General features: G+C 43.1%; 2 protein-coding genes across 2 annotated transcripts in view; one reads left to right on the top strand and one right to left on the bottom strand.

Annotated features, from left to right (window-relative positions):
* Positions 1-505: 505 nt before the first annotated feature.
* FAM8A1 (family with sequence similarity 8 member A1) lies at positions 506-7,791 on the top strand. The gene is made up of 5 exons (XM_035316136.1): positions 506-965; positions 3,464-3,584; positions 5,635-5,758; positions 5,994-6,133; positions 6,443-7,791. The coding sequence occupies exons 1-5, from the start codon at positions 506-508 to the stop codon at positions 6,585-6,587; spliced, it is 990 nt and encodes a 329-aa protein (XP_035172027.1). The 3' UTR covers positions 6,588-7,791.
* Positions 7,792-9,102: 1,311 nt separating this feature from the next.
* Positions 9,103-15,481, bottom strand: part of NUP153 (nucleoporin 153) — a 41,913-nt gene continuing 35,534 nt past the window's right edge. The window contains exons 19-22 of the mRNA XM_035316137.1: positions 14,036-14,404; positions 12,098-12,370; positions 10,667-10,826; positions 9,103-10,197 (exon numbers count right to left, since the gene is read on the bottom strand). Of these exons, the coding sequence (XP_035172028.1) occupies positions 10,113-10,197; positions 10,667-10,826; positions 12,098-12,370; positions 14,036-14,404 (887 nt within the window). The 3' untranslated portion in view covers positions 9,103-10,112. The remainder of the gene's footprint in view (positions 10,198-10,666; positions 10,827-12,097; positions 12,371-14,035; positions 14,405-15,481) is intronic.

Genomic DNA, 15,481 nt, shown 5'->3' on the forward strand with positions numbered 1-15,481 from the left:
ATGCCTGACTCCTCTTTCTGAGAAGAAATGTCTCCTAATTTCCAACCTGAACCTCCCCTGGTGCAACTTGAGGCCATTCCCTCTAGTCCTATCGCTAGTTACCTGTGAGCAGAGGCCGACCCCCAGCTCCCCACACCTTCCTTTCAGGTAGTTGCAGAGAGCAATAAGGTCTGTCCTGAGCCTCCTCTTCTCCAGACTGAACTGAGCCCCAGTTCCCTCAGCTGCTCCTCACAGGACTTGTGTTCCAGGCCCTTCACCAGCTTCGTAGCCCTTCTCTGGACACATTCCAGAGCCTCGATGTCTTTCTTGTAGTGAGGGGCCCAAAGCTGAACCCAGTACTCGAGGTGCGGCCTCACCAGAGCAGAGTACAGGGTACCATCACCTCCCCGCCCCGCGGGTTGACCTGGCCGCCCGCCGCACCTCCCTCTCGGGGCGGGACGGGCGCGGCGGTGCCTTGGCGCCTGCGCGCCGGGCGGGGCGCTCAGTGCCGGAGGGGGCGGACAAGATGGCGGAGGCCGGCGGCGGCCCGGACCGCGCCGCCCGCGATGGGTGCCCGCCGGCCGGCTGGGAGCGGAGCGGCAGCGCCGGGGGGAGCCCCACGGAGCCGCCCCCCTCTCCTCCTCATTCCCCTCCGGCAGCGGCCGCGGAGGCGAAGGCGCTGAGCGCGGCGGAGTACGCGCGGCGGGTGCACCAGTGGCTGTGGGACTCGTACTGCGGCTACCTCAGCTGGCACAGCGGGCTGCCCGCGCTCCTCGCCGCCTCCGCCGCGGGCACCGCCGCCCCGCAGCCCCCTGCCTCCGCCGCCCCGGGGGGGGCCGCCGCCGCCGCCTACTACAGCCCCTTCTACCTCCTGGCCCCCGCCGCCCCCGCCTGGCCGCAGGCAGCGGGAGGCAGGCCCGGCCCTCCGCCCCGGGCTGCCCCCGGCACCGGCACGGCCCCCAGGGAGCCGGCGGGGAGGCCGGCAGGTGAGGGGGGGGGGGGGGGGGGGGGGGGCCGCCCCTTCGTGCTCGGGTTCCCCGTCGGGAAGGAGGCCGGGGGAGTCGTGAGGTGACGGGGGGTCTTTGTAGCTGTGTGCGAAGCAGCTGGCTTTTCAAGCTTGAGTGATGCGGGCTTAGCTAACGTTAGCGGCTTGTTTGAGCGGGGTCTTTGTGCTCAGATGGGATTTTTTACTTCTCTGCTTCAGCGTCATTAGATAGGTGCATGCGCTCCAGAGGCCAGCGGCAGGGCGTGGGGTGGCCGGCAGCCCGCGGCGGCTGGACGTGGTCGAGGAGCGCGTGGAGCTCTGCTGCTGCTGCTGCTGCTGCTGCTGCTGGCGCTCCTGCGGGGTACAGCACCGCGCTGGTCGGTCCCGGAGGAGCTGCGCAGCACGCAGGTGTTTCCTCGCCAGCCGGGGAGCATCCAGCGACGATCCAGGGGTGTTTTGCGTTACCTTGAGTAATGGTGAAAAGCCATCAAGTAACGACCGCCGAAGGGCTTTGGAGAAAAGGCAGATCGCCTCTCTGCGGGGCAAAGTGCAGCTTTACCGAGATGCTGCAACGTTTTTGTAAGCTCGTTGTCTGGGCAGGAGAGGAGAGCACTTTCATTTGCATTTCCTCCCTGTTAAAGGGAAGGGAGTCTAGCTTTTAAACTTGTTTTTTATTTAAACAAGGATGTAGCGCAAAGTAGTATTTTCTTTAATGGCACTCTGATTTGCAACTATAGATTGCTTGTGAACAGATGTTGCCAGTCATTGGAGAGGACATTGATATGGGCAGTCCAGCCTGAAACAGTTCTTGCTATTTTACACTGTTCTTCAGCAACGAATTCTGTATGCTGAAGGCGTTTTGAGGCACGAATAGCACTTTATGCTGCTGAGCAGAGCTATTGTGAATGCTAAATATTGTTGCAGCACCCGGCCTTCCTAGGAGCAGTCTCTGTGTGATACAGCGATAACCATACAACTGCACAGACTGTTGTGCTGGTGCCCTGGCTCCAGGTTGCAAACGGATGATGTATCTGGAACAGCTAAAGCGATTACATCTCCTTTTCTGCTGCAGATTATTGTCCCCGCAGCAGGCTTGGCAGGACTGGACACGTTTCCATCCCGGTGCCCCTGTAGGTGACAGCCCAGCATGCTTACGTAAGCTGGAATATGTGACAGCTTCTGCTAGTGTTGCAGATCTTAAATGGGGCTGCCAAAAAGTGGAGCTGATGACTGCCTCTTCCAGCTCCGTCTGCCCGCAGATGAGTGTCAGAACACCCGTATTAATTGCACTCTGGGCAGTAGCAAGCTTTGTTTGGATTGTAATCACAATTTAAGACGCTTTGTCCCCTTGCCCCTCCCTGCCCTACTGTAGGAGATTACTGCTCTTACGCTGGGAACAGCAGAACAAAAAGCGTGCTGGAGCCTCGGCTGCCCTGTCACGCTGTCTGCTTGACTAGTGTGACCCCCCCTTAACGACGAGCTTAATACAAGGTTGCTGTGGTGGACATATGCCAGAGTTGAGGGCTGCCGAGGTTTCTCAACATCATGGAGTTTGATAGGGTTTGAGTACTTCTTCCATGCCCCAAACACTCAGCTTCATTCTCATTCGGCTGTTGAGTCTGGTACCTTGATGGACCTGGGTGTGCTTTGACAATGAGAAGTGGATCTCTTTTAGCATTGTTTACGTGAGTAAATCACTATTCGACAGCATCAATGCAGAATTACCAGAATGGTAACTACTGGAATTTGGGAGGTACCAAATGGTGGATGGGTTCAGGTGAACTTATTTTTTTTTAATTATTTAATGAGTGCAACAGTGCTCTTTGGAAACTTGTGAAGGTAAACCTTGTTTCCTTTGCTTTAGCTGTCTGAGGTGGTGGTAGCAGCAAAAGTTTGTAACTGAATACTCATTTTGCCCCTGCCTGCCTTTGGCCAATTACACCAAGAAATGGGTTATATTTTCTGGGTGATTGTAGGGCAGCTGTTGTGTTTTGTTCTAATAAGCAGTCTGTAGGAATGTTTATGGTCAGGTGTGATTAATACTGTAATTGGCTCCTGTTCCTGGGTCCGACGTGAGACAAAACAGGCTGCGTTTTTCTTTGAGAGCTGGTACTTGGTACAGGCCAGAGGCTTGCTAAGTGGTTATATGAATCTTTCTTAGATCTGAACTCTCAGATTTACTGAAATTAGTTCTATGTGAGGCTCTCTTAAACAAAAGAATGCAAAAATTGATACATCTTCAGTCTGCTTCAGCTTTTTAGAGGGGTGGGATTTTGCTGGTAATCCTCGTTATAAGGGGACTCTGAGTTCTGAAAGAGCTTGATTTAATTTCAGAAGGCTCTCTTAAATAATTCAGATAATTTCTGATTGATAGATTTCGTAGATGTTCTTGATGTGAGCCAAGATGAAAATCTTGGCATAGTGAGATTCAGCCAACAGGCAATAAACTCTTCATTTAGAGCAGTCCAATCTGGGTCACGTTAACTGTTTCTCTTACAGGTCGGGAGTTCATTATCCCTTCACTGGCCCACAGGTTCATAGCAGAGATGGTGGATTTCTTTATTCTGTTCTTTATCAAGGCGACCATTGTTTTAAGTATTATGCACCTCAGTGGGATAAAGTAAGTAGAACAACCTTGTTACACACAGCCTTAAGCTCTTGGAGGTGTCGTGGTATGGTTGGCACTTTGCAACGGGCAAAAGCTGAGGAAAAAGCACCGCTAGGTTAACTTCTTAAATACTGTCTGGGTGGGGGGGGGGGGCGCGAAGAGAATTTGTACTAGTTTATTTTCATAGGCTCACAAGCTCCTTTATTAGGGATAGATTACACTTGTAGTCTTGGTTTTTGAGGGAATGAGCAAGATATTTTAAGCCCTTTAAAAATGTCAGAGAAAAACTATTGGTGAAAAGTGTTCTTTTAAATGCTTCTAAACATTATTTCAGATCATGCAAGTCAAATATGTATCTACTTTTCAAAGGCAGCAAAGTTGCTAGGCATGATACCATGCTGTAGTTGTAGTCCAACATAAGTTGGATTTCTTTAATAAAAAAGAAATGAATGATTAAGCATCATGTGCATCAGCTATATGCTAGGCTGAAAGTCCTCGTGCTTACCTCAGAGACTATCTGCCTCTTTAACAGTAGATTTCTTATCACATAGCTCCCTTCGTTCCTCCACTTTGGTTGGTGTAAATCAAATATTTGAGTCTGGTTAGGAGATCAGAGCTTGGAGTACAAGTACAATTACATTTCTGGATCCAAGTTTTCTGCTAAAAGAGTTTCTCCTCACTGTTGACGGAATGCAAACTGATAATGTACAGAAAACATCTTGCACCTAGGTTAAACTGATGCTTGAAGGGCGTGTGGAAGAGGGTTAAATCCCAAGCAATCAGTATGTCAGTGTAAGTTATTAGTGTTTATTGTTCAAATAAACTGCTAAACTCTCAGTGCTATTCAGCTGCCAAAATCTCCAACTCCTACCTGACAGCTTGTATTTCTGGTTTGGTTTTAGTAGGCTGAAAATGATGCAAAATGAAGTCCTGGGAAGTTGGAGAACTGTGGGCACTGCTTCTGCAAAGTAGTGGAGGTGATGGAAAGAGAAGGCATCTCTTACTTTCTGAATTAATTTATAATATGTTCAATACTACGACTTCAGCAACCTCTTTGCTCTTGCTAATAAGTAACTTCAGGAAAATGTTCTTTTTTTTCCTCCCTCTTGGTGAGATGTTTGCTGGAGGTGAGGCTGAGGAGTTCTCAGGAAAAAGTACATCCTCACGGGCAAAAATAAAAATAGGGAAATGCAGGTTGTGACATGCTGTCATTTTCTCAGTCCCCTACCTTTTTTGATCCTGAAGTCTGACTAAAGAGGAGAGCAAGTAGTGCAGATACAGACTGTTCTGCAGTGGGACTGCACTTCTCTGTGTAAGTGGTAATTCTCACCCAGATGATCAGCAGTAGGTGACGAGTCCTTGTCTAACTCTGCATCGGGAGCGTGTCCATGCCACTACTGGGTGATAATGTTAAATCTGTAGGGTCGTGAAAATACACAGTTGACTCCAAATGGATGCTTCGCATAGATTTGTTAGGGCAAATAGCTGAAGGCTGCAATTGCTTAAGTTGAAAACTTCCAGTTGTCCATCAGCGTGCCTGCATCTAGGAGCGCACGGTGAAAGCTGTAGAGACTGGAGAGTGACAAATCATTCCTGGTCACGCAAAGGGAGATAAGGCTCCTTTGCTTTCCTGGAGTGGCTTGCAAATTTTCCCAGGCATTTATGAGTGCTTTTATTTTTTTTCCTCCCCATAATGAAGTGACTTGCATCCATTCCATTTGTGCAGAATTAGGTGATTGCAGAATCCTTTGTGTACCTCTCAAGAAGTGTGAGAATTTTCAGAACAATTCTGCAGCTTGCTACATAGCACACCGTATCGCAAAAGTGGTAACAAAGAATGACTTTTTTCTTAAGAAAAAGATGAAACAAACTCAGCAGAAACTTGGAAGGAAACCTAGTGTTTGGGATTTAAATGGCTTCCTTAGTATCAAGAAGTTGAGGAGCTTTTTAATACCAGAACTAAAGGAGTGAATTCTAGTATTAAACACCAGAACTGGGAGCAGGGTCAAATAAGTTCAGTCTTTTGTTGTGTTTTCCCCTAAAGTTGTCTTATTTTGAACAGGGACATCTCTAAATTTGCTATGCATTACATAATAGAAGAAATAGATGAGGATACATCCATGGAAGACTTGCAGAAAATGATGGTAGTAGCTCTCATCTACAGGTTATTAGTCTGCTTCTATGAGGTAATTACTCATAAATATTAACTTCTGTAATTAACAGTTGTGAGTTCTTGAATAAATTAAAAAAATTAATTCTATTATCATTGGCCAATGAAGTAAATCCACTTTAAAATCCTCTTTATTTTGGGTTACGTGAAGCTGTGTAACTTTCATGTAGTGAAACGTGATGAAGACCAAGCTTGCAAAACTGATCAACAGCACTGTGCTGTGTGGAATCGAACAAACTTTTCTTTTGCAGATAATCTGTATTTGGGGAGCGGGAGGAGCCACCCCAGGGAAATTCTTACTTGGACTGCGAGTTGTGACGTGTGATACATCTGTACTCGTTGCTCCCAGCCGTGTGCTAGTCATTCCTTCCTCAAATGTCAGCATGACAACGTAAGTGTGCTTAGCCTATGCTGCTTTCAGGGTAATGTTGCGGAAAGCACCCGATTTAAGAAGGAAATGCCCGTTTTATTATTGGCTTCTGCAGTAACTAGACTGAGTAATTCTTAAATCACAAAATCTGAGAACTTTTTTGGCAATCACGAATATTCTCCAAGTTAGGTGGTAAAACAATCTCTTCTAAATTCTGGATTATTTTTTTAATGCTATACAAAAACTGAGGCACTAAACTGAAGGCTGGCTAACTAGTCATCTAAGCAGAAAAGTCAAAATAAGGCAACAAATGTTTTATTTTCATTTCAGGTCTACAATAAGAGCTTTGATCAAGAATTTTTCTATTGCTTCCTTTTTTCCTGCATTCATTACACTGCTGTTTTTTCAGCACAACAGAACAGCCTATGATATTGTAGCAGGAACTATTGTGGTAAGAAGAAATGGGATCAGATGATGCTAGAAGAAGATGGATTTCCAGACTGTTTTTTTGAGCACCACCCCGAAAAGAAACAAAGACCTACCCCAAAACTGAAATTGAGATGACCATCAGAATCTTTTGCCCAAATTAAAGCAGAATGATTCAGAAGATAAAGGAAATGGGTTGCTCCAGTATGGTGCCAGCAGCTACCTTCAAAGTATTGGAGTTTTCACAAATGCCAAAGAAGTTTGAGAGAAACTATACTCCTTAAATCTGAAGTATTAAGCTTAGATTGACAGGGAAGTAAACAGCTGTACTGCTGACTGCAGCAAGGTGCTGTTCTGTTTGTCAGTCTAGGGAAAGCAGATACAGAGAAATATTCCACCTCAAAAGAAATGTTCCTACAGTTTTAGGTGTTGGCAGGTAACTAGAAAATGTTGTTTTCCAAGCAGTTGCCCGAGTTGTATCACAAACTGTCTGAGGGGAAGGGAACTGCAGTATTAGACAGTAAGGCAAATCATGTTAATTAAATTGCCAGATGTGCAGTGTTTCTTACTTCACAGAGCACATTTCCTCACCTCTTAAAAGTATTTTATCTGACCATTGATGTGACAAGTTTTTTTTTTTGCATGATTATTGTAAGCATTGTCATTATTTCATGTGTCAAAGCTAATGAAGAGGTGAAACAGTAGCTGCTTTTTCTTTGGGAAGGCTATGTTACACTGCAGTGTTAGTGACTTGGCATGTATATAATTTTGGAGCTCTGAACACTACCACATCATCTGCTTCTGGTTGGAATGAAAGCACTCATCTCTTTCTTGCATATAATAATACCAAGCGAAACAATGGAATGAGTTTCAGGAGCATGCAGAAAATAACTGAAATGCGTGTCACGGGTATAAATCCACAGGAGTACAAATACTGGTTATGTTCACTTTATATTCTGGCTAATTGTTTGTATATTCAGAATAACAACTACTGAATAAAAAAAGCCTAATATTTTGCATGATTACATAGCTCTGGTAATTTGTTCTGATGTCATTTAGTATCTTGGAAAGGACTATATACCACAATGTTGACATTTTACTCCTATTTTAGTAAGAGTTAGTTCTTCCAATGCCCAGTTTTTGTCTGTTCCTCCGAGGCTGTTCTTCGTATTGGCTCTTACCATGCCTTCAGTCTTGGGTGGTAGAATTATTTTTATGGATTCTTGTTTCTATCTCTTCAGGTGAAATAAACTTTAAAAATGCAGAATATTAATGTTTCTGAGTTAACAAATGGTATTCTTGTGTTTATTAAGGTAACTTTTTCTGCCTCTGGGTAATGTTTTTCTGGGTAATGTTTTTGTGGGTGTGTGTTGCCTACTCACACTCTCAGTATGAATGCCAAAGGAAGTTTTAGTCCCCTTCCTGGAGTGGTGACATAGAAACTGGGCTTTAAGATGGGCCTGGGGAGCAAAACAGTTGCGTAGAGGTTATTGCTAATGCTTCAGGTTTTAAGGGACAGTATCGCCCTACCCTGTTAGAAAACGCTACCCCTCCTGTAGCAGGTAAAGAAAAACTTGAAAGAAAAAACACCAGACTTGTTCAGGGAAAGGTGTATACAGTGTACTGTTGTAAATTTGAACTTTTAGTTTGACTCACGTATGTTCCCTTGAAAAGACCCCCTTTTTCTAATGGTAGGCTGAGTATGTAGTAGGGAAGAGTGTGGCACTTCTCAGATTTAGACATAAGGAAATACCTAATTGCCTGTTACTCTTCCACAGCTTCTTCGGGGTAAGAGGTGACCACCTGAATAGTAGCTTATAGGTATGGTTTTAAATCCCAGTTGCTAAACGTCTTCTACGCATAGAAATACTGATTTGAGTTCCATGCATTCTGTAAGACTCCCAGAAGTGAAAGTTTGTCTTCCTGTCAAGTCTAGTGGGGGGTTAGAAAAGTACCTTATTTCGTAACACTGGCAGCTGTAGAAATACAAAGCAGCATTAGGGGAAGATGCTTAAAGCTTATGCAACTATTCTAAGGCTTTTCTCCCTTCGTGCTACAAGACAGAAGGGGACCTTTCAGTTCTAGCTGCAGCAAGTGATAGGATCTCAACCACAAACCGTGTGCTGTGGTTTACTGGAAGTTCAGCTGTAGTCCTCAAACAAACATGAGCATTCTCTCTCCTTTCACTAGAATGTCTGTTCTCTAAGAAGCTTTTCTCACTCCTATACACATGCAGAAAACATGTTATCCATTTACAATTAGGTATGCTTCATCTTTTCCAATTAGAATGCTGGTGAATGTTCGTAAGATCACTTTTTTGTGTGGTTGTGAGAAACTCTAAAAGTTATCTGCAACCATTGTAGCTACGCAGCTGTCAGATGTGGGGCTTTATGCAAGTCTACCCCAAAACTCTTTACATCGAGACAGTTTAAGATGAGTGCCAAGGTCCCTGTCAAAAAGCAGAGGTTGCAGAAAGCGCGTACTACCACTCAACTCAGGCTGTGTGCATTGGTTTGTGCAGTTCTAACTCCAGCTGCCTTCATGTGGAATTACAACTGCCAGACAATATTTTATAGTTTTTATTGATGGCATTTATCCCAGGGTTTAACATGTTAATTATACTGTAATAAACATGGCTTTAATATTAAACTTTTCCTTATTATCCAAAGTCACCACAGTCCATTTCAGTAAATATAAAAATATATACTTAATACTTTGTACAATACTGGTTTTTGGTCCAAACAAAAATGGATCAGAAAAGCCAATAAACTTACTTTAAGAATTCCCAATTTTAAAGATTTTCTAAATGGATTTAGGCAACTTTGAATAATGGGATTTACATAAAATCTGAGACAATACTAAACAAAAATGGCCGTAACACACAAAATTAAAATTTCAATTTCACAGATCTGTTATGCCAAAAAAGTACATAGAGAAACAAAACTTATTTACACGTTTCAATAATAAAATAACAAAGGTGAGATGTGATAAAGGGCTGTAAGAATGAAAATATAGAAATAGCATATATAGTTATTAAATGGAGAACTACAGATCTAACAAGTCCTTAGCATGGATCATTCTTAATTCAGTCTTTCTCTATCAGAAAATTTTAGTGCACAATACACCCAAACTCACTCACTTCACACATACACCAGCACAAACTCAGCATAGAAATCATTCATTAAAACATTCTCTACTCTATACAGAATCCCTCACTGGTATAATTACAATTTTGAGGCGTCAGTAAACGCGGATGAGCGCACATAGTGGTGCAGATGAAGAGGTATTGTACAAGCCATTCGCTGTGCAGGCTATACTCATGTCTATAGCCGGACCATGCCGAGTCCGTGAAAGAGAACTTGCCGGATTCTAAAATAGTTTCGCTTGAGAAGGGCTCTGTTGCCAACTCTACTCATTACAAAAGAACTAAATGAGGGAGGGTAGGAAGGGGCAGCAGAGCTTTACACTCCTTTAGGCAGATCTGACTTCAGCTATCCCAGCATGAGGTATGATCCCAACAACTGAACAATGCAGGGTAGCAGCTGCTTTGAAAGTTGCTTTATGTACGAGCCGATTATTTTCTACGTCTAACTGCAGTCTTTATCTTCCGACCAGAAACCGAAGATCCAGAGGCAGAGAAAATATTTTTTCCATTAGTCCTATCAAAAGAAATTAGTAGTTCAGAGTTTAGGACAGTGTAGCTGAAAATTCAGTAGCAGCACTGAGTAGATATTCCAGAACAACTGTTCTATCGTCTGGCTCTCTAGTTAGCAGCTGGCAACAAACAGCATATGACGAACAGGAGGAGAGTTCCAGAAACCAAAAGCAATTAAATCTCTCTTATTCAGCAGGTAAGTAGCAGCATAATGGCTAAATACGGATTCTATTTTTCAAGAACAAGAAAATTGCACATACGTTGATGCGTGATATTTCTGAGAACTAGTCTCCTTTACAACTACCGTCGCTTAGTTAGCCAGTCACGCTAATACATCAAGGAAGGATCCCAAATTTACACCAAATTCCAAGGTTCATCTGAATACCTCACGATTTAACAGCAGTAGAGGCTGCACACAGTCAGTCCACCGATATTACCCAAAGCTCAAGCGAAATTCTGATATGGTCTCTTACCCCACTGTAAAGGCTGGAGGCTGGCTGAATGAAAATCCGGAAGAGCCAGAAGGCTGTGCCGATGCTGTTGGTGCAGTAGGATTTGCACCAAAAGTGAATACTCCTGGGTTATTTGGAAAATTGAAATTAGAGGTGTTACTTCCAAACTGGAACACAGGACCTGGGAAGGTGGGGTGGAAGCAGAAGAGAACAAGAAAGTTGTAATTCGAGTTCATCCTTTCCATCCTCGCATTCCTCCCCCTGTATCTAAGAAATGTTTCTTAAAGCTCACTCAAGATGACAAAGTTCGGGGTGGGAGGGAGGTTTACCAGAAATGCTAGATTACAACGGGAACAATGCTTAGAAAAAATCATTCACCTCAGCAGAGAATCATAACAGGATTCTTAACTAACATTGCTAGGACACCGCTAATGAATTGCTAGCTAATTTCTGCACCTCCATTAGGTTTATACCTATGTACACTGAAGTTTATTAACGAAGCCTTAAGTAGCAGCACTGAATCACGTAGATTTGCTATTTAAACAAACTGCTGTGTTAATGTCACAAATCTGGGAGACACAGCACCTAATCTTAAAAAAAATCCTATCAAAGTAACAGACAAAACATGGGGATCTTTATCTTTAACCTCATACTTAAAATAATAATAGAGTAACACGTGCCAACTTATTACTGGTAAGTACAAATGTAGGTTACTAATGGAGGCTATTTTGTAAAACAGAGGAACGAGGCTTTTTCTCTTTCTGTGCCTGATGTCATGCTATCTAATATGTCTATTCTGGCAGTCTGGTGGTAGTTTATTTTCTTATTTTCAATAATTCCTAGTGGGGAACAACACCTTCTTACACTTAAAGTATAAGGATCATTCCCCCCAATATGTATTTCATATTTCATTAGTAAAAAGAACTTTAAATAAAGCCTAAACCCACATGTGCTTAAGACTAATTCTGGCAACATATCTCACACAAGCAAGCCCCCGATCCAAGTCACCAAAGCCTGTTAACAAAGCCAAAAAAATAAGAACTTCTCTGTAGCAAATCCAAAAATAACCAGTTTGCAGTGCTTCTGCCATTCTGGTTTGTACAACCTTGTCAGTGAAAACTGCATGTTTCAGCGCTTCATTTTATTCGCTATTTTTTGTCAAGAAAATAAAAGCCAATAATTAGTGGTGGGGTTGCAACCTCCGCATTTGCTCAGTCTCGTGTGGGACTTACGGTGAAGCTGGCACACCTACAGCACATCTTCGACGGTCAGGAATGAGATGCAAATTACTCAGCCCTGTGCCCGTTATTTTTACGGAGGTTAATTCTTACAGCTAAGCACACACAGAAGGCAGAAGTCTTCTTACTCCACAGCTAAGATGCACTTCATGGAAACAAACAAACAAACAAACGACTCTGAGACCAAAAAAGTTAGAGAATGGTCAGCACTCACCAGCGCTGGAGGTACCAGAGCCAAAACCTGGCTGTTGGCTCGCTTGCTGTCCGAACACAGGGGGCTGAGTACTGCTCGTCACAGAGCCGAAGGCAGGAGGAGCAGGCTGAGAGCCCGCTGAAAACAATGTTGTCGACAGCGATCCAAAACTCGGAGTGTTTGGCTGGCTGGACCCCTGGCTCTGGCCAAATGCTGGTGGCTGACTGGCACCAAATGCTGGGCCAGCAGCAGGTGCTGAAGACCCAGAGCCAAACACAAACGAAGAGGACAACCCTCAGGGAACAGAAGAGAAATTTCAGTATATGCAGGGCTTTTTTTGTTTGTTTGTTTGTTTTTGTTACAGAATGACTCTAAGCATCACATTTTCCTGGTCTGGTAAAGGAATACTTCAAATATTTGCGATAGATCTTAATGTTTACAGCTAAGTACGTAAAACAACAAATACTACCTCAGTCATATCTGGACTTGCTGCTTTTCACGTTACTTACGAGAACAGGTGCATGTTAACAACAGTCGGACAATATTCATCTCAAACACATTGGCTGTCTAGGCTCAAATTACTGTCTTAGCCATTCATGTTCTAGAAACAAACTCCCACAAACAGTACATGTTAATTTATATTTACTAAGAGCTGTATATATCACTTATAAAGAATATATATACATAGAACATTAAAATACATAAATTAGCATATAAAATACATATATAAAGGTTCAAAATACAGCTCCTCATCTATTTGGAGCCGTATTTTCATTCTAGTCACCAACTGCGCCCCTTCCCTGTCCAAGTGTTTACCATTATCAATTCTGGAGGCCAAATCGTGCTTGCAGGAATCTGACTATCATGAAAAACTCAGTTTAGTAGAGCAATTCTGTCCCTTCCTATAGCAGATAACAAGCTCATTCAATTAGCTGTTTTGGTTCTTCAAGGCCAGCAGAAATAATGAAACGAAGATACATGACTGAACAGTGACTTTGAACATACAGCACATCTGCTAAGCAAAAAGGCACATTTTAAACAGCATTATTAATTGGAATGTAATTTAAGCAGCCATCAGGCAAAGGAAAATACCATCTACTGTGCTGTAACTTGGAATGGCTGGCTGTTTTTCTTTCCAAGAAGAAAAACATAAATGGTAGCAGTTAATACAGACATGAAGGCTTCTGCATTGGAACAAAAAAATATTTTCTGATGATTTTTGAAAGATGGCTTAATGTGCAGGTTAAGTTGATCTGCTTATGGCTGTAATTTAGGATTGCTCTCTCTCTGAATGTGATATACAAAAAAGAACGTACATTTAATTTCCATGAATGACAACATTAGATCAAAATAGAACTGAACCTGTAAGGAAGATACTACATCTATCTCCAACAATTGCTAAGCTAGCAGGAATACCCATTATTTAGCAGCTTTAGTCCAGCGTTACACTGCTAAATTCATGCTGGACTTCAGTGGGAGTAATGCATTTAGAACATGAAGAAACTTTAGATTCTCTATTCTGTCTTCAGTGACTTGGCAGACACCTGAAACACTTGCTATTATGCTCATTAGAAGCCACTCCTTAGAAAGTAGCAATTGTGTGTACAGATACTATGTTTATAAGTACTTACAAAGGACAGACATGGCAAAGCTTGATGTTATTTACAACACATGATTTAGGTATGGGAGGGAAAAATTAGGGAAGCTGTAAAATTAAGTGACTTCTAACCTTAAACACTGGACCGATACTGAGAAGAGGGAAACTATCTTTCTCATGGGGAAAAGTACCCAAATAAATTAAAATCCAGTAAAGGGCTGTCCATCGCACAGAACAATACCAGTTCATTTCTAACCTGTATTTCCCAGACCATCTGTGAAAATCTGAGCCCCAAGTGTTAACGTTTTTCCCTGGTCCACTATCTAATGGCAAAAATGAGAAAAACATCTTTTTAAATGTACCTGTTGAACTTGACGTGGTTGTGGCTCCAAAGGTAAATCCAGGATTTGCTGCATTGCTACTGCTGCCTCCTGAACCGAAGACAAACGGAGCAACGGCTACACCAGTGCTGGAAGATGTGGTTGCTGGTTTGTTTTCTTGGGAGAAGCCAAACGACTGAGACGTCGTAGATTCTGCAGAATTGCCAAACGTGGAGCTGCTCACAGTGTTGCTGGCTTGTCCAAACACAAAGGGAGCAGGGACCGGCGTAGGGTTTGAGGAAGAGCTGACACTGCCGAACACACTGCTGCTGTTGGCTGAAGTGGTGGGTATGGCCGTGCTGGAGGAACCAGAGCTCAAAAAGCTGAAGGATGGTTTTGGTGCTCCTTGATCTGAGAGGAAGAACCCAACATGAGCCACTGCAAAATGCCAAAGGAAGTACAGCAGACTCCGTTTCAATCACTGTACAAACAGCAATCCTGAATGACACCTCAGTTACTCTCCAGGTACTGGTGATTCCGTCAGATCCAGATTTAATATGCTGATTGCTGCCATCCACAATTAAAGGAGTGGAAGAATTGTGACGAACAAGCCTCTGCAGTCCAGAGGCTTTACTGGTCACAAACACCAAGAGTTGGCTGTAATTATCTGAACCAGTGTTAGCCAGTACCTCTGAACTCTTCAAACAAAAATACCTTTCAGGTGCTCTTACAAGAACAACATCAATTCCCTGCAACAGTTCTATGGCTTTGCTAAATGGAGCACTGAAAAGCACAGTGGTACAGTTCCTTTTGTAGCCTGTTTCGAAATTAAAGCCCTGTGCCTACAGCTTTAAATCAGGCCAAGCTTACCAGCCCAACTCTTACAGCTTAAGTTCACTGCACTTGAATGCCTTCAAGATGTGCTTTTAGGAGCCATGGAGAAGAAATCTGTGTTAAGACCACCATTATAAAGTACTGAGTGTTGTTTTACACTTAAAATAGAACTATCTGTTGAAGTCATTCATCAGCTTTCCCTAAGCTGCTGCTCTCTCATTACTGAATGTGATCCTGCTCTCAATTTCCCAATAACTTTTTCCCCCATCATTTATGGCCCCTCTTCATCTATGACACTTCTAAGGGACTACACCATGTTGAAAAATGATGGTTAACATTTCCTTTTACACAAGGTGTCTCATCAAATTTTCCTGACTAAACCAAACCCCAGACCTTTTATTAGAAGGGGAAGCAAACAAACACACACACACCTCCCCTGCCACTAAATCTCCCCAAAACGTATCTGCTCAGTAACAGACTAACTATAAGAATGCTGTGATTAAAATCAGCATAGCCCTAAACACTGCTTTTGTTCAGTATTACTAGCTAATGTCCTTTCTCTTACCACTTCTGGAATTAATACTGAATTCCGTACTCTAACCCGTGGATGATAAGTCATAAAAATGACATTTAACAATTAGAATTTTTCCACAG

The sequence above is a fragment of the Oxyura jamaicensis genome, chromosome 2 (genome assembly GCF_011077185.1).
Source record: "Oxyura jamaicensis isolate SHBP4307 breed ruddy duck chromosome 2, BPBGC_Ojam_1.0, whole genome shotgun sequence".
Taxonomy (NCBI): Eukaryota; Metazoa; Chordata; class Aves; order Anseriformes; family Anatidae; genus Oxyura; species Oxyura jamaicensis.